This window comes from Myripristis murdjan, chromosome 5, assembly GCF_902150065.1.
Source record: "Myripristis murdjan chromosome 5, fMyrMur1.1, whole genome shotgun sequence".
In the NCBI taxonomy this organism is placed as follows: Eukaryota; Metazoa; Chordata; class Actinopteri; order Holocentriformes; family Holocentridae; genus Myripristis; species Myripristis murdjan.
Genome location: NC_043984.1, coordinates 7563274 through 7589019, shown reverse-complemented (window position 1 = coordinate 7589019; position 25746 = coordinate 7563274). Strand labels below are relative to the sequence as shown.

The 25746-nt window shown below is 40.0% G+C and overlaps 1 protein-coding gene across 2 annotated transcripts in view; it reads right to left on the bottom strand.

Moving 5' to 3' along the window:
- LOC115359046 (dedicator of cytokinesis protein 3-like) overlaps positions 1-25746 on the bottom strand; it is a 260901-nt gene that overhangs the window by 111744 nt on the left and 123411 nt on the right. For both annotated transcript variants that reach the window (XM_030051275.1, XM_030051277.1), the window contains exons 4-5: positions 21837-21892; positions 8848-8944 (exon numbers count right to left, since the gene is read on the bottom strand). In XM_030051275.1, coding sequence (XP_029907135.1) covers positions 8848-8944; positions 21837-21892 — 153 coding nt within the window. The remainder of the gene's footprint in view (positions 1-8847; positions 8945-21836; positions 21893-25746) is intronic.

The window sequence follows — 25746 nt, the reverse complement described above, 5'->3', positions numbered from 1 at the left end:
TAACCACAGATTCAGGTTTAAAAAGGAGGGACTGAATCTGCGAATCTGCTGGAAGACTCAGTTTCATCACAGACCGGCTGGTTTTTAATGGTTTTAAAGGTTATGGAGTGGTGGCAATCATCAAGTTCCCAATTATCTCTAATTTGGTTCCATCTTCAGTGATAAGCGCTGCTCACTGTGGTGTTTCTGCACTGCCTGTCCCAGAGATCACCTGTCAATCAAACAGTGTGGGTGTGGGAGTGGATTTTCTGTGGATGAAGTCTAAGTTTCTGTAGGTGGTGCTCTTTTCTTTGCCTTTCTCTGGTCAGGCATGGTGGCTATCACTGCTCATACTAACAACCCAGTTCTGAGTTCTATTTATTCAGAATGAGCCACTATTGCTGCTAATTGATCACTTTCTGTGTGTCATAGGATTTTTTGTGGAGAGTACAAGACACCAAAGTTTCATAAAACATACCATTAGATTTAAGATGTTGGTAAGGACACGTAATGGATCATTGTCCATGAAGGGTTGAATCAAGGTCAGCTGGATGGTTTAGAGATTCTCATCCAAGAGGGTTCTTCAGTTCAGAACTGAAGAAGCTTGTTGCGGATAAAATACCCTTTAAATGTCTTGTTTTTGTCTTTCCTGCAATTTCTGTAAATATACTTGGAAACATTTTCCTTCTCTGAAGACAATACGCTATTGCAGCTGTAGCTGTAGGAGCACATAAGGAGGAAGGTGACTTGCTTGATGATTGCAAATTGAGATGAAATTGTCAAATGAAAAATGTGTAATTGGGTGGATTTGGATTATCTTTATTTACTAAAATGCACTTGTTTACTAATGCTTTTTCTTACTTAATGCTTTTTACCTATTTTACTACTGTTGTTCAGTGAAACAGTAATGTAATAACTACTGCCACTTTAACTTTATGGATGAGCTCAGATTATTGTACTTCAGATTTAGTGTGGCAATATGCCTCTGATATACCACTGAGGCTTATGAATCTCACAACAGCAAATGCAAATGTAAATATCTCATGAATAGAGTACAATCTCAGTAATTATTATGTTATTATTAGCATGGTATGATTGCTTATTTTCATGTCATTTTTTAGAGTATCATCAGTGGTCTGTATCCTTAAATACTAGCCTTTTTTAGAATGCTGGAATTGACCCTTTAACATTCATTGTGATTGGTGGAGATGACCACGGGCTCCTGTGTACACAAAATACTACCCTAACCTAAGATAAAAGATTATGTACTTAATCATAATTATAGCCATGTCACAAATAAAGAAAACAACAAAAATCTGTTTTTTAAAAACAGATAAAATACACCAAACATATTTGGATTTTTATATGTCAACTTTTGCAATACAAACAAAATAGGTCTGCATATTTAACAAGTCATTTGAAGTAAATCCATTCCATCTCTTATTTTTTGAGTTATCTAGTGTGGCAGGGGCTGGTGTGATGACATTTTCAAGTTGGGGGACATGTACAAAACATCAGAACTATAAACTGGTCACCACACTCAATGCCAATGGTGATACCTATAGCAAGATTATCTAAATGTCTTAGTTTCATGCTCATCAAATCCAGTGGGTTACGTCCACTGTTGGACTTCACCCACAAGCTAATTTATGAAATACTGAATGATGAACTTCAGTTTAAGACTTTTTCCCCATCAATACAAACAGTATAGAGCATTTCAGACAGGAACTCTTTAGTATGTGTCTGTGTGCACTCACTTGCCTTTCTTTGTGTACAGTCGCCCATTTCTTACATGTAATGAAAATGTCACTGTGATCTAAAGCTGAAAGAGCTGGACAAGGACGACAGATTCCCTCCCACTGTCTTTCCGTCCTGTCCTCCCTCTTCTTACCCCCCTGTTCTGTTTTCTTATACTTTCTCTGCTCGCTCTCCTCTTCTCTTCACACTTCCATCCTCCTGACACATACTCACACAGCCTGCACTATTAACAACAGCGGAGAGATGTCTCCTCCTGTCTGTTCATCTATCTTTCAATCCCTCCATCATCATTGTTCTGTTGTCACCCTTCGCGCTCCTCCCTCCTTCCTGTTCACACATCTATCCCTCCTACACACACGTGCACACAGACAAAAAAGAATGTAAAAGAGACGAGAAAGAGGGAGAAGAGACAGAGGCAGAGGAAAACAGTCCAGAGAGAGAGAGAGAGAGAGAGAGAGAGAGAGAGAGAGAAAGGGAAGAGACTGTCCAACCCTTCGCATGCTGCCTGTTTCGCTATACTTTGTGTTAAAATTTCTTTCTTTTTCTCTCTCTGATGCTTCTTCTCTCTTCCTCTATTGCTTTCTTGTGGTCTTTCCCAGTCGCTCCCAGTCATTCCCTCTCTCTAACACACACTTCCCCTCTCTAAGTCGCCCCCCCCCCCCCTTTCTCTTTGTTTACCACACACACATACTGTCCACACCAACATGCACACTTTCTCTCACATCCAGCAAAGTGCAAATTCCCCATGGCGGTGTGCAAAGAGCATACACACACTTCTTTGATACACTGTGTGTGTGTGTATGTGTCACTGTCTTTCTGCTCCGCTTCCTTCCTGTATGTCACGGCGTGTCAGGATGTCACCTCTGCAGGCTTCAGTGCAACCCAACATCCATTTACTGAGAATTCAAATTGTCACTGTATGTTTGTGGACCGCGTTCATCCATCTGTGACAGTGTAATGCATAGGTGGTTGTGTGTGAGTGTCATTAGATGTGCTGTTCCTGTGTGTGTGTGAGTGTGAGAGAGAGAGAGGAATAGAGTAAGAAATAACACGAGAGAGTGTGAGTGTGTTAAGCAGTAGATGCATTTGTATGTCTCTGTTTGCACGTTATTTGCATCCATATGTGCCAGTGTGTCACTGGGTGCAACCACACCTACAGTTTGTTTACTTTGGCCTAAACCAGTGGAAAAGTTTACTTTTTAACAGTGCATTTGTGTATTTGGTTTGCTGTAGTGCATGATTACACAGCAATCATAAGCCAATTTGACTTGCATGTGAAAGTCATGTGGACTCACGAGTGGCCTGGATCTTTGATACTGAGTTTTAATAAATGGTGATCCTGCCAGGCTAGACATTCTGGTGATGCAAGTTAACAAAGAACAAAGAAATAAATGAAAATTAGCATCAGTTCAGACTGCAGTTGCTGTTATTATTATTTTTTGTTTAATCCAAGCATGAGGAACTGCTAGCAATCAGATGTCAAACTCTGTCTCCTTACGCATAAAATTTGGTGTTTTGGAGTTGTTTCCTGCAACTGGTTCAAATTACATCCACACACTTAACAAACCACATTGCAGGGGACTGAGACTCCCATTGTCAAGTGTCTAAAAGCAGTTATTTGATGACACTTGACTTCAAATATCCATTTTTATCTGTCTAAACCTGCTAGGGACTCCAGCCTTGAATCAGCCATTCAGGATGTATGTAGGAATTACTTATTTGTTAATCCTCAGTATTTCCTGCACCTTTTTCCAGATGGCAGGAGGGGGAACAGGCTGTAGGAAGGGTGGGGTGTGGGTCCTTCACGATGCTGAAGGCTTTGGATGTGCAGTGCTGCTGGTAAATATCCAGCAAGAGGATGAGAGGGGCACCAAGCTTCCCGGCTGTCTTCACTATCATGTCCAGTTGTTTATGCTCAGAAACTGCAGTTTCCTAACCAAGCTGTGATGCAGTAGTTTAAGGAGCTTTCAGTGGTGCCTCTCTAGAGTTGAGAGACTTGCCTTCTTTAGTGTCTGGGGTGAGGGGGGTCGGAGCAGTTGTTGGGCCTTCTTTATGATGGCCATGGTGTCAGATGTTACAGGTCAGGTCGTCTGCCAGATGTACTCCAAAGAGCTTTGTGCAATTGACCCTTCCCATGGCAGTACCATTAATGGTCAGCAGGGATTGATGTAGGTAGTCCCTCCTGAAGTTGAAGACCCACTCCTTGGTTTTGTCAACACTGAAGGAGAAGTAATGGCACTTACACAATGCTGAGAGCTGCTCTATCTCCATCATGTATGCTGTTTCACTGCCATTGCTGATGAGACCTACCATTGTTGTGTCATCAGCAAACTTGATGACATGGTTGGTGCTGAATCTGAGGCGAACCCATGCTCACTGAGATGTGTCTGATGTGTGGCTGCCAACCCTGACTATCTGCTGCCTCTTTGTTAAGACGTCCAGGATCCAGATGCAGGTGCCAGTGTCCATGTCCAGCAACCTCAGCTTCTCCACCAGCTGTGGTGGTATGATGGCCTGAAATGCAGAGCTGAAGACAATGAGGAGGAGTGTGCAATAGGTGTGGGTCAGGGTGAGATGAAGTGTGGAGGACATTGATCATCAGTGGACTGGTTGGCTTTAAGAGGCTCAAAGTTTGCAGAGAAGTGGGCTTTGATGTGCGGCATGACAATCCACTTGAAGCACTTCATCGCTATGAGGGTCAGGGCCATGAAGCAGAGGTCGTTCATGAACACTGGATTTGACTTCTTGGGCAAGGGTGTGATGATGGTACTGTTCAGGCAGGTGGTTACAACAACTGCTTGGCAGCCTTGCAGGACCTCTAAGCATGCTGGGTACTAACACACTGTAATATTATTGTACATGGCTGGTTAAATAGTTAAGCTTGATGCAAAATGTGTGTGCGTTGTCAATGATAAATGTGCAATTGATAAATGTGCATGGTATATAATTTCTACTGGCTGAGACAGCATTAGTGTGCAATGTGTGTATGTTTGTGTGTGTTTGTGTGTGATCAACTTGATCTAAGGATGAATGTAGTCACAGCAACCCGAGAGGCATAATGTGTGATGGATGGCCAACGTGCAGGAGGGGGCCAAGTTCAACCAAACAAGCATAAAAGTTTTACAATATTATACTAATATCTGTAAATTATTGCAGATATTATAGCACAATAAAAAAACAATATTATACAGCTTCAGAAACTGATATCAGAGGGATATTTAGGCTCTTATCCGCAACCAGCTTTTCAATACTGGTGCAGGGTGTCATAATGATTTAGAAATTGATTAATGACCACACACATTGTCATTTACTGCAACAGCATCCGATACATAAGAAATACAGTGGATGCCGCTTCTTGTTTGTTCCAAAAGCATCAGTTCTTGTAAATCCCTCCACATTCTTTCAGCAGTGGCATTTTGTGTACACAGGAGCCTGTGGTCATCTCCACCAATCACAATGAATGTTAAAGGGTCAATTCCAGCATTCTAAAAAAGCAGTGCAGTGATTTAGCAACTACCCATGTTTGAGTTTATTAGATTTTGAAAATACAGGCTACAACCAAAAAGTGGATGAAATATATTGTAGTAAAATGTACTGAATCACAACCAAAGAGATTAAGTGACTGAGGGCCCTATCTTGTGCCACCCGCTATCCGCTGCCATGACCCGCTACCCGCAAATTGCGGATTTAGGAGCTTCCACTATCCCTAAACGGTATCTTGTGCCACCCGCTACCCGCTCTCCGTTATGCCGACTGCATCATTTGCGCCTGGAGGTGCGTCGTGGGCGTGTTTCATGCGCTATCCCTAAAGTTGCTATCTTGCGCACACACTTTAGGGATAGCGGATAGCGGGTGGTCCTGACCACCCGCTATCCGCTATCCCTAAAGTTTGGGCTGTTAGGAGAGCGCGCCCAGGCGGCTTCAATGCGCGCCCCGACGGAGCCTCGCCACGCACACGGTCGGACTGATACCGGGACGCCGCCGGAATGGACTGAGTATATTACTCACATAGACTGTTTAGAGGAAAGACTGTTTTAATTGGACACTTACGCCAGCACGTTTTATTGTTTTATCATAAGCCAGCAGCTGTGCTATATTTTTATTATTATTTTAATATTGTATTTGCCCAATCTACCTTGTCAATAAATTAGTTTACACATAGTTCCACCTCTGCCTCTTGTGTGTGTGTGGTGTGACCCGGGGATTTTACTCAATCAGTACAACCTTGTGACACGTCCACTTGGACACATGTGGCTCCACCTCCCGAATTAACTCGCCTATAATATAATATATCATATGTATATAGCCAACTTGCTTTAGCCTCAGTAGAAGCTCTGAGAAAATCTACCTCCCTCTCTCCATCGCGGGTTTAGGATTTAGGATTTAGGATAGCGCATCCTGCCCTTAAAGGCAATGGCACCTGGCACACTGGTTGGTTTAACTGGCGTAACGCCCAAAACACGCCTATTCATAATATAGCGGGTAGCGCAGGTGTTTTGCGGATAGCGGGAGGTGCACAAGATAGCAATTTTACGGGGGAACGCCTCTTCCTAAATCCTAAATCCGCAGATAGCGGGTTTAGGGAGTCTGGCGCAAGATAGGGCCCTAATACTTTTACTGGCATCAGATTTGCACTGTTGGCTGAGCACATGACATTCCCTTGCCTTAGAGAAGATTCATTTAAGTTAACAGGAGACCATTTTTACATAAATCAATATATTACATAATAGAGGTCACAAAAAAGTCATTAACCTCTCATAAGTAATATAGTATACCATGGTAAAGCTTTGAATGCAGTGGGTTTGTTTTTCCTTGGTGGGTCACACACACACACACACACACACACACACACACACACACACACACACACACATCTACATCCTCCTTTCTGTCCATTTATATTCTGATTGTTTTACTTTTTCCTCATTTATCTTCTCCCTCCCTCTATCCAAAACTTAAGCATCAATCCATCGCTGTTAGATTCATCCTTTACTGTAGATTTACTGTAGGAGGCGTTTGTTTTTTCAGAGACAAAACACACATACTAATACAAGGTCTGCCGGGATGGAAATGGCAAATCTGTCAAGCACAACCCCGCAAAGACAGTTTTGTCTTTTATCTCTTCAACTCTGCCACAGAAGAAAAACAAAAGGCTCTGGATAAAAACACAAAGAGCAACAATTGAAGAGAGAGGAACTGACAGAGAAGGAGACAGACGAGCAGTACAAAGGGCCGTCAGTAGGTAGAGACAGTGGACAGAGGAGGGAGAGAGAGTGACTAGTCTAAGACTGTGACAGAGAAAACAGGGCAGAGAAACTGACAGCAACATCACAGGAATGAATGGCAGGCAACACAGACGTCACTGCTTACTGTTTAGCAGGGGATTTAACCACTATCATATAGCCTCATCCCAGGCTCTCCCCTCTGTACAGAGCAGAAAACTCATGAAGAAGGAACCCGATTAAGACCCACCCACCATCCTCTCATTGATCTCTTGAGTTGTCCATCTGAATTTCATCACTGTCCCAATGATATGCAAAAGTCTCTTCAATAGCATGAATGAATATTGCATCACAGGGTTCCATAGTTTACTGACCTCAAAGAAAGAGAAAAACACACACACATATTTATAAAAAAAAAAAAATAGGTGAGTATAATTGTGATATAAGACCGCTAGATGGCACCAAAACTGCTAAATGTCACTCTATATGTCATTTGAGACATGATCAATTTCATTTCAAAGATGCTTCAGCAGTTATTTTATTCCCTTATTCATGGCAGTGATTATTTCAGTTACTGATTAATGTAATGTTTTTTGGGGGGCTAATTAAAAGACAAACAAACGGACAAAAGGAGCATTTCCTCAAAGTTTATGTTTCCAACATCCCTAGCAGAGATGGAAAACCCCCAAAAGTCTCGATCGCGTAGAATCGTAAGTCCAAAAAAATAGGGGACCCTCATCAACGCGAGCTTTTGAAGGAAGAGTAGTTTCAGCCAATCTGATTAGTCTTGCTGAGTGCTTAGTGTTTGTAACAAAAGTATATTTATTAGCAAGTCAAAATTATTTAAGTTTGCAGGACTCATGAATAAACTATGTGGATCTAAGTAAATGCAACTGCCATGTTCAGTGTCCAAAGTTTTTCTTGTCGGCAATCCACAAATTAGAGATGTTCACTTTAAAAAAAAAAAAAAAAAAAAGATATGCAGAGTGAAGAACATTAGGGTCAAATCCCTTCAAAACATGGAAAAATAGAAAGCATAACAAGCTAAACAGAGAGAAAAGAACAACTCATGGCACATTCTCAACTCTTTAATACCCTATCTGAAATTGGCCTTGAACACCAGAGTAAACTGCAAAACAAACACACATACGCACACACAAACGTGCATAAAGTGACAGACTGAAAGTGACACACACACACACACACACACTCACCAAATGTTAGTTACATGTTGATTGCTGTCAAGTGGAGACCTATCTCTAATATGTCAGCCTTTCAAAGTAAGAAAAATCACTTTTGCTTTAGGACGATGCATTTTTCAATAGGTTTGGAGAGGGTTTCTTAAAACCAAAACTCAATTCACCAAGGACCCTCCTTCAGCTGAAAACAATACAAATGAAATCACTAAAACTGAAGTTACAAGGTTTTCAAATGTAGCAAGAGTGTAACAGAGCTTATTAATACATTAGACCTGGTTAGGGTGGCTTCATAACTGCATTTTAGCCTTTTTTAAGCGCCGCTGACATAGTACACAGGGACTCTATGTCCTCACAATGACAGCTTGCTTGTCTGTCTGTGAGTAGAACAATGCATGACAGAAACTTAACACTCACATCACAGGCTCCCCCTATGGAGAAGGTGACCTGATTAGATTTTCAAGCACCTTACTGCATAAATTTACACATTGATTGCATAAAAGACAGGTTCATATTAATAAATAATTTGATTACCTTCATTAATGAACTGATTAGCATAGCTGCCATGTTTAACATATCATGGTAATTATAGATGGACATTAGGCAGCTCAAATGCCTCTTGTCTAGTAATACTGGAGCTATGGCTGGTGGTCACAGAAACAGGTAGTCAAAGAAACAGTTGCATTGCTTACCACATAGAGCTGCTTCCATAGTAAAGCCCATTCCTGTAGCGTCGATGTCACCTCAGTAACAATGGGGTCTTCAAGAGGCACCACAGTCTCATGCTGTCTGTATAGGAATAGACAGACAAAATGCTTTGGTCACATCTTCTGCATGAAGTTATTGCTTATATTATTATATTATATTATATTATATTATATTATATTATATTATGTATTATTACATGGGATTAGTTGACCAGTTAGCTCTGGTCTCACATTTTGATGGGCTGAGAGGCATCAAAATGTATGTAGGCCTAATTCTGTATGCACCATTCCGCCTTGTTTATCTTTGATACCTACAAAGTGACTGAAGTATGGAACTGTGGCAGCCTGTACACAGTAAGGCGCCAATAAACTTTGTCAGTTTCAATGGGTGCTGCCTGATTACTAAATAATAGGCGGCTCTTCTCATTGGAACTTTAACTTGAGGTGCTGCTCTGGACATTGCTAACATGTTGTAAGTCCTACTTTGTTAGATTCTAACAAATTTGATTGGTTAAGCTATGCTGAAGTGACACTGACAATCTTTTGAGCCACTGCACTGCTTGCAAACCTCAGAAAACAAAGAATGCTGCCACTGCTGCTGCCTCTCTTGCTTGACAGTGTGATGGCCACCTAGCAATCATGCAGATGCTGGAGCAATTTTTCTTTCTGGAATCGTTTTCTCAACAGTTAATCATAAAAATAAATAATGAATGAAGAATGAAATTGTGGTTTAAACACAATATCAGACTCCCCTGTAACTCATTTGCTGGTGTGCTGATTCACTGCACTCAGCCACTGACCTACTGTGTATGACCATAACACGCCTGTGCCAGCATCGCACAACACAACCTTCCCTCTTGTGTTTCATTGCTTGATTACAAATTTTCAGAGGTTCACTGTCATGAACATGCAAAAGCATGTTGACTGCATGATCTGGTTACATAATGGCAAGGACTGAATGGAATCATCTTAATTTGTTTTGTGGGAAAAGGGAAGGCCCTCAACCTAATGAGTTTGTTTGTCTTCAAACCAACTTGGTCCAATTGTTGCAGCGAATAACTGATTTTAACATTATTAGTTTAACTGCCTAAAGTTAACTTGTGTTAGCTGGCAGACATACTTTAGCTAGCAGCACAAACAGTTTGACTGTGAAAGATAAGACCAAGCATAACGTTGAGCTAAGAGGAGGACTGTAACTGTTGTCAGTTAAAAAGTATTAGAAAACTATAACTTCATTTCAGTTACTCTAGCCTTTGATTTAAATTCTTTTGTGTTACATAATTATAACAATAAGCTGATGAGACCTGCGCTATATTATCACATACTACTGGAGGGTGCCAAACCACTCACACAAAAAGCTGTAAACTACTGATTTGACAAAAAACAACACAAAACAAACAAACAAAAAAAAGGACCACAGTTCCTCACACTAACTTAAAAAACAAACAAACAAAAAAAAACAAAACAAAAAAATCATACTCGCTAACTCTAACTCTCTTCCCTATCTGCCTTATACATAATTTTGACCACAGGGGAACTGTTCGCTGAAAATTGAAAGCTGAGTCACTGTCTAGACCCTGGAGTCTGGAATATTAGAGTATCTCTCTGTCTTGCGCACACTTTCATTCTCCATTTCCTTGTTGTTTTCCCCTCTCTTAAGTCTCTTTCTCCATCATTCCATTCCATCTCTCTCTCTCTCTGTCTCATAACTGATTAATTAATAAAAGCCAGTATGCTAGATTAGTGCGATCTCCCAGCAGAGTCGTAGCTGGGGGCTCCCTGATGATTTCACCCACATTAGTTACACTTGTATCTCAGACGCTTCCCCTCCTCTTCTCCTCTGTTCTACTTTTTCGCTAATTCTAATCTTCCTCTCCTTTGCCCCCTCCCCTTCTTTACTGCATCCTTTCCTTCCTTGCCATTCATTATTCCTTGCTCGTTTCTTCCTTTTCACTTACATTTCCAGCACTCACCTCTCGCTTCAATCCCGTCTTTCTACTCTTTGCCCCCCCCATCTCATTCACCTCATATGAACTCTCTCCTCCAGTCTCTTTTCTTCCCTCCTTTATCTAGTTTGTGTGCGCATCTTTTGTACCCATCTTCCCTCTTTCAACATACCACCTCGCTCCCTCTTCTCTCTCTCCTCTCTTGTTATTTCTTCCACTCTGTTTGAACTCCCTTTTCTCTGCTTTGGGCTGCCATTTTTGTCCTCCATCAGTCTCAAGCCATTTTTGTTCCACCCTTGTCTTTCCATGTCTCTCTCCCTCTTTTCTCCACTCCCCTCCAACTCTGTTTATTCTTTATGCATGTTCCTCTGATGTTCACTGTGCAAATATATTGATCTTAAACACCCCTACATGCTTCCCTCTCTCTTATTTTGGACTCTCGAGGGTGGTGTGGGGAATTTGTTTTGACTTACTCATTGAAAAAATATTAAATGCCCACCACAGCATTTAAACATTTAAACACATTTTAAGTATTTTCTGTTTTCTGGATGTAGACACAGGCTTTGCTTCATAGCAAATTTAGTCCATACAATGCAGTTACTTCCCCAGTGTAATGAACTGTATTACAGAGAGTTTATATTCTTCCTGCATGGCATATTGCCATCAATACTGATTCCAAACACGTGACATTCTCCTACCAATATGGTGGTACATGCCTGAAATATAACATCATGTTAAAGTAAAACTGGACTTTAGTAGAATGGGTTGTATAGCAGGGCTTTACATTAGCATTTTGGCTCGCCAGCCACTGTGGCTAGTAGTTTTCCAAAGTTACTGGCCTAAATCCCAACCCAACAAAAAGTAATAAGGGGTGGGCCTAACTGGAGTACCAGCATGTGTTTGTTTAGAAATAACATTTTATTTGAACAAGAAATCATCATATCTATCCAGACTTAGTGAACTGTGTGTGTATATGTGTGTGTGTGTGTGTGTGTGTGTGTGTGTGCATCAGATTGGTTGTGCCAATAATAAATGACATGCCTTTTGCCTTGTTGGTGACATTAATCTGACATTCACAGCAGTAGTCTTCATGAATTTTTTTTTTAGCTGGATCATATCCTATAGCAATTCACAAACTGACTACCACTTTTAATTGTAATGCCTGTTCTTCTTCTTTGCCACTTCTTAGACTTCATACAGTAATTTAATTTGAAAACAACAGCTGGTTGCCAAGTCTCTCCCAAGTTTTGCTCAGCACATAGGGTAGCATATGGTAAATGGTAAATGGACCACTCGAAGCGCTTTACAATGTTTTGCCTTGCATTCACACACTGACGGCAGAGGCTGCCATGCAAGGCGCCTAGCTGTCCATCAGGAGCGGTGAGGGGTTCAGTGTCTTGCTCAAGGACACTTCGACACACTCTGGAGGAGCTCTGGAGATCGAACCAGGAACCCTCCGGTTACCGGACAACCGCTCTACCTCCTGAGCCACGCCGCTCCATATAGTTAAAAAAAGTGGAAATACACAAGGCCGAGATTTGCACTCTACTGAATACATTCTTAGTTAGATAAGTAGGCAGTGGGCTCCAAGGGTACATAAGTCCTCCTTCACCCATTCATCATGCATTTATGCTACAGACAGTTTTTTTAAACACGGTAGAACAAAATTAGTCTACGAAAATATGCAGAGGTCTTGTGTGTCAGTATTGTCTACTGGTTCAATTCATGTGTCAATGATTCACTGGAATGACGCTTAAAAGTGAATGAGTGAAACTGATTCACAAACAGTACTGAATCTGAATTTCAAATCAGTCAGTGTCTGTGGTTGGACTGCACTCATTACAGTGCTCAGCGTGCCGATGCGCTTGCAAATAATAAAAAGAACTGATTTGTTGGCTGTCGCCAAAGAAAAGAGAGCATCAAAGATGAGAACAGTGAAACTGATGTTAGAACAAAGAAAACTGTTTTCTGCCTACCTTGGCAGTGACTTCAGTGCTGGCTGTTTTTTTTGCCCAAACTAGGCTTAATCAACCACAGTTGCAACTAACTCAAAACTTCTCAAACTTCCTTGCTCCTTCGTTCTTTGTCCTTACGTGGCACCCAAACACACCCCACTTAGTGATGTAAGCAAAGCAATGACTGTATGATTTGATCAGTGAGCTACCATCACGTTAGTTGCTAATGTATGGGTTGGCAGTTCACAGTTACTGTGTGGACATTGTTTCAGATTAAACAAACTGAAATGCTCGTAGGCAGTGCCACCTTTTAATCAAAAGACACAGGACAAATGTGAGTGATTCATTAGCCAAAGGTCCTGCTGCCTACTAACTGTTATTTTTGCAACGATGAATCAACTAACAATCTGTTAAAAACTTTGTCTCACCACCACAGGACCAGGGCATTCTTTTAAAATCAACTTACTGGCTTTTCCAATAAATAAATTTAAATACAAATTCTATTTAAAAATGGTGCCAAAGCAACATCTTTACTTACAATGGTTTGATCTCTAGCTCAGCACTTATTCCATCTTATATATTTGTCCACCTCAGCATACATACCTCATAGATTTTCATTTATGGCTACAATCTGCTGCCTAATATGCTATACTACATGAGTGCATATTTATTGATTGATTGATTTTTTTTTTTTTTTTTGGTGTCATGCACACAAAAATGCCCAACCCACGTGAGTTTACAAGACACCAAAAATACAATTGCAATGGTACAGATGTTACACAAAGTAAGTCTTAAGGAGACTGTTGTGGAAATGATGTATTGATGTTTACATACTGCATCTAGCATCTTAAATGTTGTTACGTTTCTGCAGCAATGTTCCCAAGCCAAATACAGCCATCTTTTTTTTGTTTTGTTTTTAAATCTTTACAATTAGAGTGATTACATTTCTAATTCAAATTCTTCTGTACTGTTTGATTTAATCTGAATGGAGTACCACATGGGTGGGCTTTACCACCTCAGGACGATTCCAGTAGTGTCCGAAAAGCTGTCAAGTGTTATTACAAGAGGAAGACATGACTTTCACCTGATTCCTCCTGCCACACAGCATTGTGTTATATGGGTCACATTGGCCAAAGAGGTAAAGGGCAACCAGAGTTTACAAAGTATACCTCTAGCCACACACACACACACAGACACACACACACACACACACACACACACACAAATCAGATGCCAAGCTCCCAAGGTATGATTCTAGCTGATCTTTGGTGAAGTTTCACTGGTGTGGCAAAGGTGCCAAATATTAAAGTGAGATACATGAAAGAGACAGAACAAGACAGAGATAAAATGAGAAAAGACTGGAAGGATGAGTGAAAGTGGAAGAACGGATGGAAAGCAGGATAGTTGGAGTGAAATAAAAGAAAGAAGCAGGAAGGAAAGATGGAAGGATGAAGGAGATAGAAAGAGAGAGATGTCTGCATAGCTGATCCACAAGAGAACCTACCCATTACAAACAAAATCTGTGAAATGTAACTATTCTGATACTCAGCATTACACATTATATACATCAGTAAACCCACTGTCATTTCATACTGTATGGTATGTCTTGGTACAGTATGTCTTGATGTGATGAATAATCTTTAGCCCCTATTAGCATCAGAAAAGAAAACGACAATCTTCAAATTCAATCATAACAATAAGGTCTTCAAAAGTACGGAATTTTGAAATGGAAAATATGCAAGAAAATGTATTTTTGTTGATATGGGATGGTTTCTAACTGTCCTTACAATATTCTCCTTCTTTGATACACACACCTTTCTTTTTCTATCTTAACACTGTGTCAAAGCTAAGCAGCATCAAAACACATAGGCTTGACATTAACCTGAGGGTCAAATCCACGACAACAGCTTGTTAACCACATTGATCTTAATGGGAGCTGTCGGCTACAGCACTGCACTGTGTAAACACGTATGGTATGTACACACAAATGGTATGTACACACCTTTGGGCAGTGAGGCATGGGGTCAACATAGTTTAGTTACAGTACTAATTTTCGTCAAAATCTCAGAGAATCTTTTTGCCATAATACGACTCTTATATCCACTCTGTTAAATTAAAGAAGGTTCTATTGTTAGAAATGCTTCCTAGTTTCAATTTAGATTAATGAAATGAGCCACCTCTACATGCAGCACCTTTTGTTATGTGACCCAGGTTACCCAGGTGTGTTAATTTTTGTTTTGTACCTTCACCAAGGAGCTTATGTTGTTGCCTGTATGTCTGTCAGTAGGATATTTGTCTGTCAGTAGGATATTTCACAAATGTATGAACACATTTTTGAGAAATGTGGTGGACCACTTAGACAATGATAATTTTGTGATTGTTTCAGCTGTATGCAGAAAATATACCGAGATAGACACTTTGTTACAAATCCTATAGGTATGACTGCAGGGTCTAGAAATCAACTCAACTTAAAACTGAAATAATGATTTATTTGGATGTTTGGAGGTTTGTGCTCTCCCCGTGTGTTCTAGTTTCAGCTTTCACTGGGTAAACATGGGTTGATCAGTATGATCCAAATGTAGGTCAGTGTGCAAATTTTGTGGGGAATTTGCAGAACAGAAAGTAATGTTACATAAAAAATAGCATTTAAAGTTGTATTCAAGATTTCAATATGAGCATTTAGGGCTACTACTAACCCTAATCTGAATTCAATTAAAAGCACAAGATTGCTGTGTCTTAATTGCTTATTATACCATGCTCTTTTGTTACTATAGACCAATAGAGGTTCTGGACTTAGGCAATAAAGTGTATTATTCTCATTCAAAATGATAGCTATATTGCACAGCAGCCTGGAGAGAGCAGTAGACCACGTCTGTCAAATAAGCCAAACGGTAATAACTTTACAGCACAATCACAGTTTTACGCAACATAAATTACACTGTCTTTATTGTTAGTGTCATTAGTTGCCACACATTACCTCTCCCAAAACACTAAATTGGCTGGCTAAGTTAGTGTCATGGAGAGAGTGGTGCACTGTAGGTTACAGGCCTTTCCTGTTTGAGACATCTGCTCATCTTTTAGCACTGTGCTTTTTCCAGCAGAGCCTTCTGACAAAGAGCATGTTTATTAAACTTTTGGTACACCAGAGAGAACCTCACTTTAACTTGAATCTTTTTGTTCATAAGGTCAACACTGCAGCGATTTCTCTGGTCCAGAGAGGAAGTACTGGCAAAGGGGCATTCATATATTTAATAGATTGTTGGCTTGTACAGTCCCCTGGGTGTTATATAGCCCACATGGTGGTGAAATATCCTCACTAGTTGCTCTGTGCTCCCATGGGAGCAAGGCACTATATTGAAGTTTCCTGCAGACGCTACCTGCCAGATCCTCTTTCCAATTCTGATAGGAAAATAACAAGAGAATAGCTGTTTGATTTACTCACTCGTTATTACTATTACTAGGTTCCTACCATTAAGTTTAGTCTGACACAGAAGCATTAGCAAACCTGACCAATGGATTCCTAAAACATATTGTATATTCTTTAGTAACACTATATCAAACCATATATTAGCAGGGTTTTAACTTTTTTTTTTTTATGTTTCAGAATTTGATTTCCGTATGACATGAGGACTACTGTGTAGAGAAAAGATACTTTGTGTAACCAACAATCAAAGTATTAACGTTACTCTTAACAGAGCCTCCACAGGCAACTTTGCAACCTTTGTAAGCACAGTTGAACATTAAAACTTAACTACTAAACTACTAACCAGGTAACTGTATAACCAAATACTCAATACCAAAAGGACATGGGACAAAACAGTCAAAATGCCAGACACTGCACAAGGAAAAACAGCGTGCGCTCTTGCACAAGGTGGTATGGTAGAAGTCAAATTCAGGTCTGTATCCACATGTCAGAAAGTAGTTTGCTGAAGTCAAAGCTTGAATTAGGTATTTTATTCAGCAATTCCCTTAGTTCCAACAACATTGTACCACCTCAGCACTTTGATGTTAACAGGTGGAGATTTTAAAATCAAAGAAGTTTCACTCACTTGGCTTCTTTCCCTATCCTGACCCTAACTTGTGAGCTCCTGTTCAGTTTGTTAGCTATAAGCAACAGCTTGACCCTGACATAGCTGAAATGAAAAAACCTGAATGACAGTGGTTCCCTCTGCAGTGTGTGAAAGAAACGTGAACAGTTACAAATCCCAGGTGACGCAGCTCTCATTTCTTCCATCAGGTTTCCTCAGAGAGCCACAGCAGGGCTGACAGGAAAACGTTTATTTAAAGTGTCTGAGATGTTTGAGGTGTGTGTGTATGAATCCAGCACATGCATGAGTCTATGAATGACTTTTCATATGTACACATACTTTATTGTCTTTGTAAGTACCTTTTCATACACAGGTGTGTGAGCGTACCTGTTCCTTGTCTGTGTTTATGTGTGTTTGGTTTATTTGTTTCTCCGGGTGTTATCCTGAAGTGCAGGGGTGACTGCCTACTGATATTTATAAATGTCAGCTCTGAGTGTATTTATCCTGCAGAGCAGGAGACAGCTGGCAAAGTGCTCTTCACAACATCCTGACATGTTGAAGCAGCGTTGACACCAGGGCCTGCTGCAAATCATTGTTTCCGCTGCGCTCATTCAGTAGTGATGGCTAGGCTGCCACGGCAAGAGCAATTTGAAATCAATGAAAAGCATTTCAAAGGGGGTAAATGTAGTGTTTAAAAAAATCACTATGTCATTGTCAAATTAATTGTGACACCTTAGTAATTACTTTAAACAAATGAGACCATGCAGGAGGTAGCCTTTATTTCATGCCAGTAGTTTTGTTTGTGCTAGTGTTTCTCCACATTAACACCACATTTCCCAAACAGTGCATTCAGAATGTATTCAGACCTCCTTCACTTTTTTCACTTTTGTTATGTTGCAGCCTGAAGCTACAATCGAAATTCATTTTTTCTCCTATTAATCTACACTCAGTACCCTATAATGACAAAGTGAAAACAAAATTGTAGAAATTTTTGTAAATTTATTAAAAAGAAAAAACTGAAATATCACACTGACATAAGTATTCAGACCCTTCACTCATTACTTAGTTGAAGCACCTTTAGCAGCAATTACAGCCTCGAGTCTTTTTAGGTATGATGCAACAAGTTTTACACACCTGGATTGGGGGATTTTGTGCCATTCTTCTTAGCAAATCCTCTCAAGCTCGGCCAGGTTGGATGGGGACTGTTGAAGAACAGCCATTTTCAGGTTTCTCCATAGATGTCGCATTGGGTTCAAGTCAGGGATCTGGCTGGGTCGCTCTAGGACATTCACAGAGTTGTCCCTAAGCCACTGCTGTGTTGTCTTGGCTGTTTGCTTAGGTTCATTGTCATGTTGGAAGGTGAACTTTCATCCCAGTCTGAGGTCCTGAGCGCTGTGGAACAGGTTTTCATCAAGGATATCTCTGTACTTTGCTCCATTTAGCTTTCTCTCAACCCTGACCAATCTCCCAGTCCCTGCTGCTCAAAAACACCCCCACAGCATGATGCTGCCACCACCATGCCTCACTGTTGGGATGGTGTTGGGCAGGTGATGAGCGGTCCTGGTTTCCTCCAGACATAACGTTTGGAATTGAGGCCAAACAGTTCAGTCTTGGTTTCATCAGAACAGAGAAACTTGTTTCTCACAGTCTTGAGAGTTCGTCAAACTGCAAACTCCAAGTGGACTTTCATGTGTTTTGCACTGGGGAGAGGCTTCTGTCCACCCACTCCACCATAAAGCCCAGATCGGTGGAGGGCTGCAGTGATGGTTGTCCTTCTGGATCTTTGTCCCGTCTCCACACAGGATCTCTGGAGCTCAGTCAGAGTGACTATCGGGTTCTTGGTAACCTTTCTTACTAAGGCCCTTCTCCCACGATTGCTCAGTTTGGCCAGGCAACCAGCTCTTGGAAGAGTCCTGGTTGTGCCAGACTTCTTCCATTTGAAAATTATGGAGGCCACTGTGCTCTTGGGAACCTTCAGTTCAGCAGAAATTTTTTGTAGCCTTCCCCAGATCTGTGTGTTGCAACAATCCTGTCTCTGAGCTCTGCAGGCAGTTCCTTTGACCTCATGGCTCGGTTTTCACTCTGATATGCATTGTCAGCTGTGATTCATTCTATAGAGAGGTGTGCGCCTTTCCAAATCATGTCCAATCAATCTAATTTACCACAAGTGAACTCTAATCAAGGTGTAGAAACATCTCAGCAACAATGAAGAGAAATGGGGGGCATCTGAGCTAAATTTCAAGTGTTGTTGCAAAGGGTCTGGATACTTATGTCAATGTGATATTTCAATTTTTCCTTTTTAATACACTTGCAAAAATTCTAAAATTCTGATAAAACTCTGTCATTACAGGGCACTGAGTGTAGATTAATGAGAGAAAAAAATGAACTTACACGATGGTAGCATCAGGCTGCAACATAACAAAAGTGAAAAAAGCAAAGGGGATCTGAATACTCTCTGAATGAATTGTAAACCCAATCGCCTCCAGTCAAAAAAAGGATATTATTTTTTTAATAATTTGGTTTTCCCTGTGGCTTCAATCAAAAGTATGATGCAGTTAGAAAAGGAACCGGAAAAAACAAAAAAAACAAAAACATATTACTTTCAAAGTAAACCAGGGCTTGTGTTGTGTCATTAAGCAATCTCTTTTCGTGCCATACAGAAAATCCAGCAGATTTCCAACAACATCTGACCCGGAGGCAATGTGGTGTCGAGGCCACAAACTTTCTCACAGATGACCTTTTTACTTCAAGTAACTACACAAATGTCTCTGAATGTGATGGTGATTTACTAATGTTAAATACTACATTTACCGCCTTATTTGTTAGCTGTCATGTCCCCCATGTTTGACACCCTGAAATCTTTATCCCCCTTTGCATTGGTGGAACAGTGCCCTCCTCCTCCTCTTTGTGCAGTAAAGCAATCCAACAGATCAAACTACAATCAAACAATGCCAAATGAAATGCAAACACTGGTCATGGCTGCCAATATTTTTGGTAATTGTCTTATTGTAATAAATGAATGTGGAAGTAATTTATTGCTGTTAAAACTACACTAAAAGCTAAACTCCGATATAAGATTGGGGTTTTGTGTAGCCATTTTTTTCTTTTTCTTTCTTTCTTTTTTTCAAGTTTGAGTTAGAAACTTTGGTCCAAACACCTGTACATTCTGTGGGGACAGAACATACAGCACATGCCTCAGAGTCCCAGCTGTGTGACAATCGATTGCAATATGTGTAATCTTGACCAAGTTTCCTAGACTGAATAAAATACACTCCAACTCTTTGCTCAAAACTGTTTCTCTTTCTTTGCCCGGGAGGCATACTTGCAACACTAAAGGATCCACTAATTCCAATTAATTTAACTCTCCCTGCTTTTAATTAAAAAACTCTTATGCAAATCAGGATACGCTCTGTAACTCTGATTAATCTGGAGTTAAAAAAAAAAAAAAAAAAAAGAACACAAAGCTTTTCAAATCATTATGCAAATGTATTAAAATATGTACTCTTGAACTTGGAAGGGAATCAGAAACGAGAAGCTTCATACCTTATTTAGAAGCAACGGGTCTCAAAACAACTCCCGACAGAAAATGAGATTTCATTGAATTATCTGTTAAATGGCTGTTGCTGGAAGAGGGACGCGAGAAGCCCTCCAACCTCAGTGGAGAGTAATGTATACACTGTGGCTTCAGCCGTAATATATGTGAGTAGACAGAGCTACTTGAATCTGTGCTGTCTTCACCGTTTAACTTGGGGAGAGAACAAGGATGTGTTATATGGCATGATGACTTACAGATGCTAATATTGTTTCCGCATTACTTGCAGTAATGTATTCTAAAGCTATTACAAAATATTCACTTAATGTAACAAACTACGCATCAGGCACTTCCAGGTCCCTTGGAACACAACCTAGATGAAGTTTAATGTGTCGCCAAATCTCTCTAAAATGTTTTATTTGAAGGCCCAAACAGGTTTTTCAGGGGCACAAAGTAAAACTCTTTTAGGTTCAACCTGTAAAAAACAAACAAAATGACGAATAAAAAAGAACAGCATTTTTTTTTTTATACTAAACTAGTTAGCTATCGTTAGCTGCCAGTCAGGTTAGAGAACATGTTAACTGAATGTATCGAGCCTAAAATATAAAACAGCTAACTAAATCTATAGTTGTAAACATTAGCTTAAATGTTAAATGAATGCCAGCTACCCTAAAATATAATACAGTGACTGAATCTATAGTTGTAAATTGTGTCTTGTGGGTGAAGTTTAAGGTCCTGATGACTGCTCTTTAAATACATTTGAAATTATTTATTTATTTTTTACAGAAAGAATCTATTTCTAGTGCACTTACTAGATAATCTGCTCTATTTAGTGTCTGGTACATCTTTCCCACTCTTTTGCCTCCCACTCCTTCAACGCTCTTCTGTCCAACATCTGTCATTTTGCACTTATCCTCAGTCCTCTCCCTCCTCCAGCTCATTAAAGACACCAGGGTTTCTTTCCCTTCTCCCAAAGGTTAACTTTAGGAAGCTTTCTCTACATCTATAGTCAGTTCATCTTACTTTAGCTATGATAATATGTGGCACCACTGACACCTGTCTGATATGGACAAATAGGAAGGAGAAAGAAACAAGAGGAAGGGAGGGGAGTGCGAAAAAAGAGACAGGTGGACACAGAACGACAGAGGAGCAATGCGTGATTTGATATAAGTAGGGAGTGAATAAGTGAGGGTGAGAGATGCCAGGTGAGAGACAGATACTCAGATAGATGGATACAATCCCAGAAAGTAACCCTTTGAAACCTGAGAAAATTCAAAAACATATAATTAAATTACATGAAACGTACCCCACATTTTTGAAAAAAAGGAAAAAAAAAAAAAGAAGAAAATTATGCTGCAAAAACAAACAAAGAAAAAAAAACTGTGTAGAGTGTAATCTTATATGCAGGTGTAGAGATTATGTAGGTGATGTAATAACTTAACTTAAATGACCATTATTGTCCAACAAGGTATGTAGGTTGTGTACAGTAGAGCTGCAGAGGTTGGTGACTTACCCTCGGTTAGTGACGATGGCCTTCTTCAGATGAACATAGGTGGCTGGGAAGATTCCCTGGCGTGGCAGAAAGAAACAAGAAAGAAACATCATTTTAGAAGCAGGATCTACTATAAATATTTCTCCTGCTGTTGGGGTGAAACCTGACATAGACATGAGATGAGAACCAGTTTGTCAGTGGAGGAATCAAGTAGGAACCTCAGCTGCAAGAGCTTACAAAGACAAATATGATTATGACTGTGAAGGGAGTACAGGGACAAATAGTTTGAAAGAGAAAAAAAAGTAAAAGAGAAAACACAACTGCATGCAAAAATAAAACTAACCAACAGTTGTTTTTTTTTTTGTTTGTTTGTTTTTTTTTTTTTTTTTGTGGTTTCACATCACATTTACAGTTGGATTTCTCTGTACAGATTTGGTTTCAGACATCGCAACTTTTTGGTGCTATATATAAGTTACTTATCTATTAAAAGGCTATTTGTTTTAATTTTGTTCAATCAATCATTTTGAAAGAATGGGTGCCATATTTTTTAAATTTTTTACTTCATACATAATCTTCATTTTCTCTCTTCACCTTCAACCATAATCTGGGAATTTGTATTTGTTTGTACCCATTAGCACTCAATCTTCATTTTGCAAGTAAAAATATAATTTAAAGTCACTTTAAAATGAGTTACCCCTCCACTACCTCGCAACATGTAACACAAACAGGCAGAACAAGAAAACAGCATGTGCAATATGATGACTATCTGCTGTGAACATCGTTGTTTTAAAACGTGCTGTATCTCAGAGGTGCACTGTTCAATAATTCATATCAGGTATGTGGGACTGTAAAGGTTATAATGGAAGCTGCTTGTATAGTAAGGCAGCTCACTTAGTTACTAGTGTTACAGACAAGGCTGTGTAGGATGCAATGCACAGGACCTTCCTGTTTCTGATTTTGACAAACCAGAACTATTCATTATTCAATATCTGAGAATACAGGGGGATTATAGAGGATGGTGGCATATACAGCCGAGATGTCACTGGGTTACTATAGATGACACAGAAAAGAGATCTGTTTTCCACAAGCAGCAAACAAACTCAGCATCATTATGACTTATAGCATGATTTCCAAATGTCATTCATAACTTGAGCAGGTTGCATGAGGTAATGTCACAGAGAACCTGGTAGGATAAAGATATGCTACGATGGTCCAGGGTGTAATACTTAACCTATAAAATGTGCTCTCTGTAATCAGTGAGATTAAAAATGTAGCTAAGTACATCACTTAAGCAAAAATGCCCTTAAGTAAAAGTAAAATGACTAAAGTAACAGTACTCAAGTCAGCTACTCTATTACAGTAACATGAGTAAATGTAATTAGATACTTGCACCCCTAATATATATGATATGATATGATATGATATGATATGATATGATATGATATGATATGATATGATATGATATGATATGATATGATATGATATGTGTGCTGCTGGTACATTATCTGAAATTACACACTCACCCACAAGCATGTGCAAGCCAGTTTGGAGGAACTTGTATCTTTTCCGTATTCACATGCCAGCTGATAGTAAATCACTCACTAAACTGTGGCACCAGTCAATTTTTTTGCACATGCTGCTGATTTGCATGTGTCCTTGTAGGTCCTCTACCATCTTTTATTCATTTTACATATTAAATGTAAAACTTCCTGTGAATCCTGTGTTTTTCCACAGCAAATATAAAAGCCCTCTCTCATTTGTTGAAATACTATCTTATCAACCAGCAACTTGTGTTGCCAGGCATTTTGTAAATAGTGGATATCTCAATTTGAAATGAAATTCTTTATTTTCTGTACACTGGTAATCATCTTCCTTTATAACATCTACCTATCCCAGGCTATTACTGCAATTATCTCTGCAGTCTTCAGTACAAGTACAATTAACTGGGCATTCTGCAGCATGAAACATGTCTCTCAAATGACTGGTGGAAACAAAAACTGACTGCATTTGAGAAAACAGAAATTAAAAAAAAAGTGCTTCTATTGCAGCAGCAGTCCACTGACAAAGACCATAGTGCTGAAGACATTTCATTCATATTCTACTACAGTACATATTTCAGTGAAGAGTGAAGCATTGGCAGAGTGTAAGAGGTCTATTTTAAGAGCAGATGTTTGTTCTTGGGTGTTTGCATCCTTCCATGCACCAAATCAGCTCTCTGCCTACTGTACATGTTTGCCTTTGTGTCGATGTGTGTGCTTGCTCATGAGGATGCATGCATGCCCTTGTCAGTACACTTTTGTATGTGTGTGTGCGCGCGCGCGTGTGCACGTGTGATTTGTGCGCAGTCTTGCAGATGTATGCCCTATCTGTGCTGTGAAAGCACGGCCCCTGGCAGGTAGGAAACACAGCCATCCTGTGCTGTCATGCATAATAACCCTGCTCTCTTTTAGGAAACATTTCAGCTGCTTCCCCCTTTAACAAAGATGTATTCTGCTACGGCTGTCAAAAGACCTTTTAGGGTCAAACATTGCATAATGAAATACAAGGGAGCACCATCCTTAGCTATTCAAGTGTGAATACAGTGTGAGGAGACAAAGAGGGCGCTGGATAGAGAGAGAGTGGGAGAGGCGTATGGCGGGAAATGAGACCAATAGCACTAAGGAGCGATAGAGTAACAGTGGGCAGCCAGGCATGTGACAGGAGCGGTTCAGAGGTTCTGGCCCTGCCCTCTGGGAGCTCACTCAATTACCTGTCTGCGCAGAGCCATGAGCACACAGTTTGGAAAATGTTGTTTGGCTTCAGATTCAGAGCCCGGTACTTTATTTTGTTTCACAGTTGGGCATCTTACCATGGTGATGTAATGAAGGGAATTTTACCATAACACTTGGCTTCAGGGGAAGCAGCAAAAACATATCACTAATTTGTCCAGCTTTAAGCTGCCTTCACACACAGTGGTGTTTTCTCAGCTGTAACCATCTTTTTCTGAGTAAAAAAGATGCTGCCAACCTAACTATAACAGAGTTCTGAATCCAACCTCTTCATCATCAACTGCTAAATTATAAAAGAACACATTATTTCTAACGCATGAAGTGGAAGGCAGATCCAGCAGGTAGCACAGTAGCCTGTGCTAAGGAGAAACAACCTGATGGTACTTTCACAAATAATTGTAATTACACAAACAAATGGTACTGGGACTCGTTTTTACATTGCCATAATCTGCTTTGTTGGCAGCTGTTTATGTGCTAAAAGTGTTATTTTGGGAGTGGTTTCACTAAGCAACTGAAGTGAATGAAGAGAATGGCGAAATACAGTATTGTGGATTAGCAGCCCTGAAGAGCACTGAGCAACTCATGAGGATATTTCACCACCATGTGGACTAATATAACACCCAGGGAACTACACAACCCAACTCTCTACCAAAGTTCAATTTTGTTTTAACCGGGCTGACTCTTCTCAAGCTGAAGACTCACTTAGATTGTTTTGGGCAACTCTTCTGTACTTCTTCTTCTTCTTCTTTTTTTTTTTTTACACTTCATCCTCTATTTGAGCACAGCTACTTCTCCAATGAGCCTCTATGATGATGCCAGCTGTGGTTAGTAAGAGAGTTGTGATGCAACTGCAAAGCCTATAGTCAGATTTAGGCTATTTGGATGGCAGGCAGACATCAGTGGATAATGGTGAGCTTGATGATGCCCACCCTTCTGTTTCAAAGCCCGGATTTACTACTTTGGGTAACAAAATGGGTCAAAATGAACATGACACCCATAAATCCTCATAGTAGGACATGTTTTACTGAAAATAGATCACAGGGTAAGACTACAGTTCTAAAAATCTAAGTCCAAGGCTACAGTAGAAAAGTATTACAGACATAAGGTAAACCAGTTCTATAATAACGAACTGTGCAAAAATATGCCAAACCGTCTGACCCATT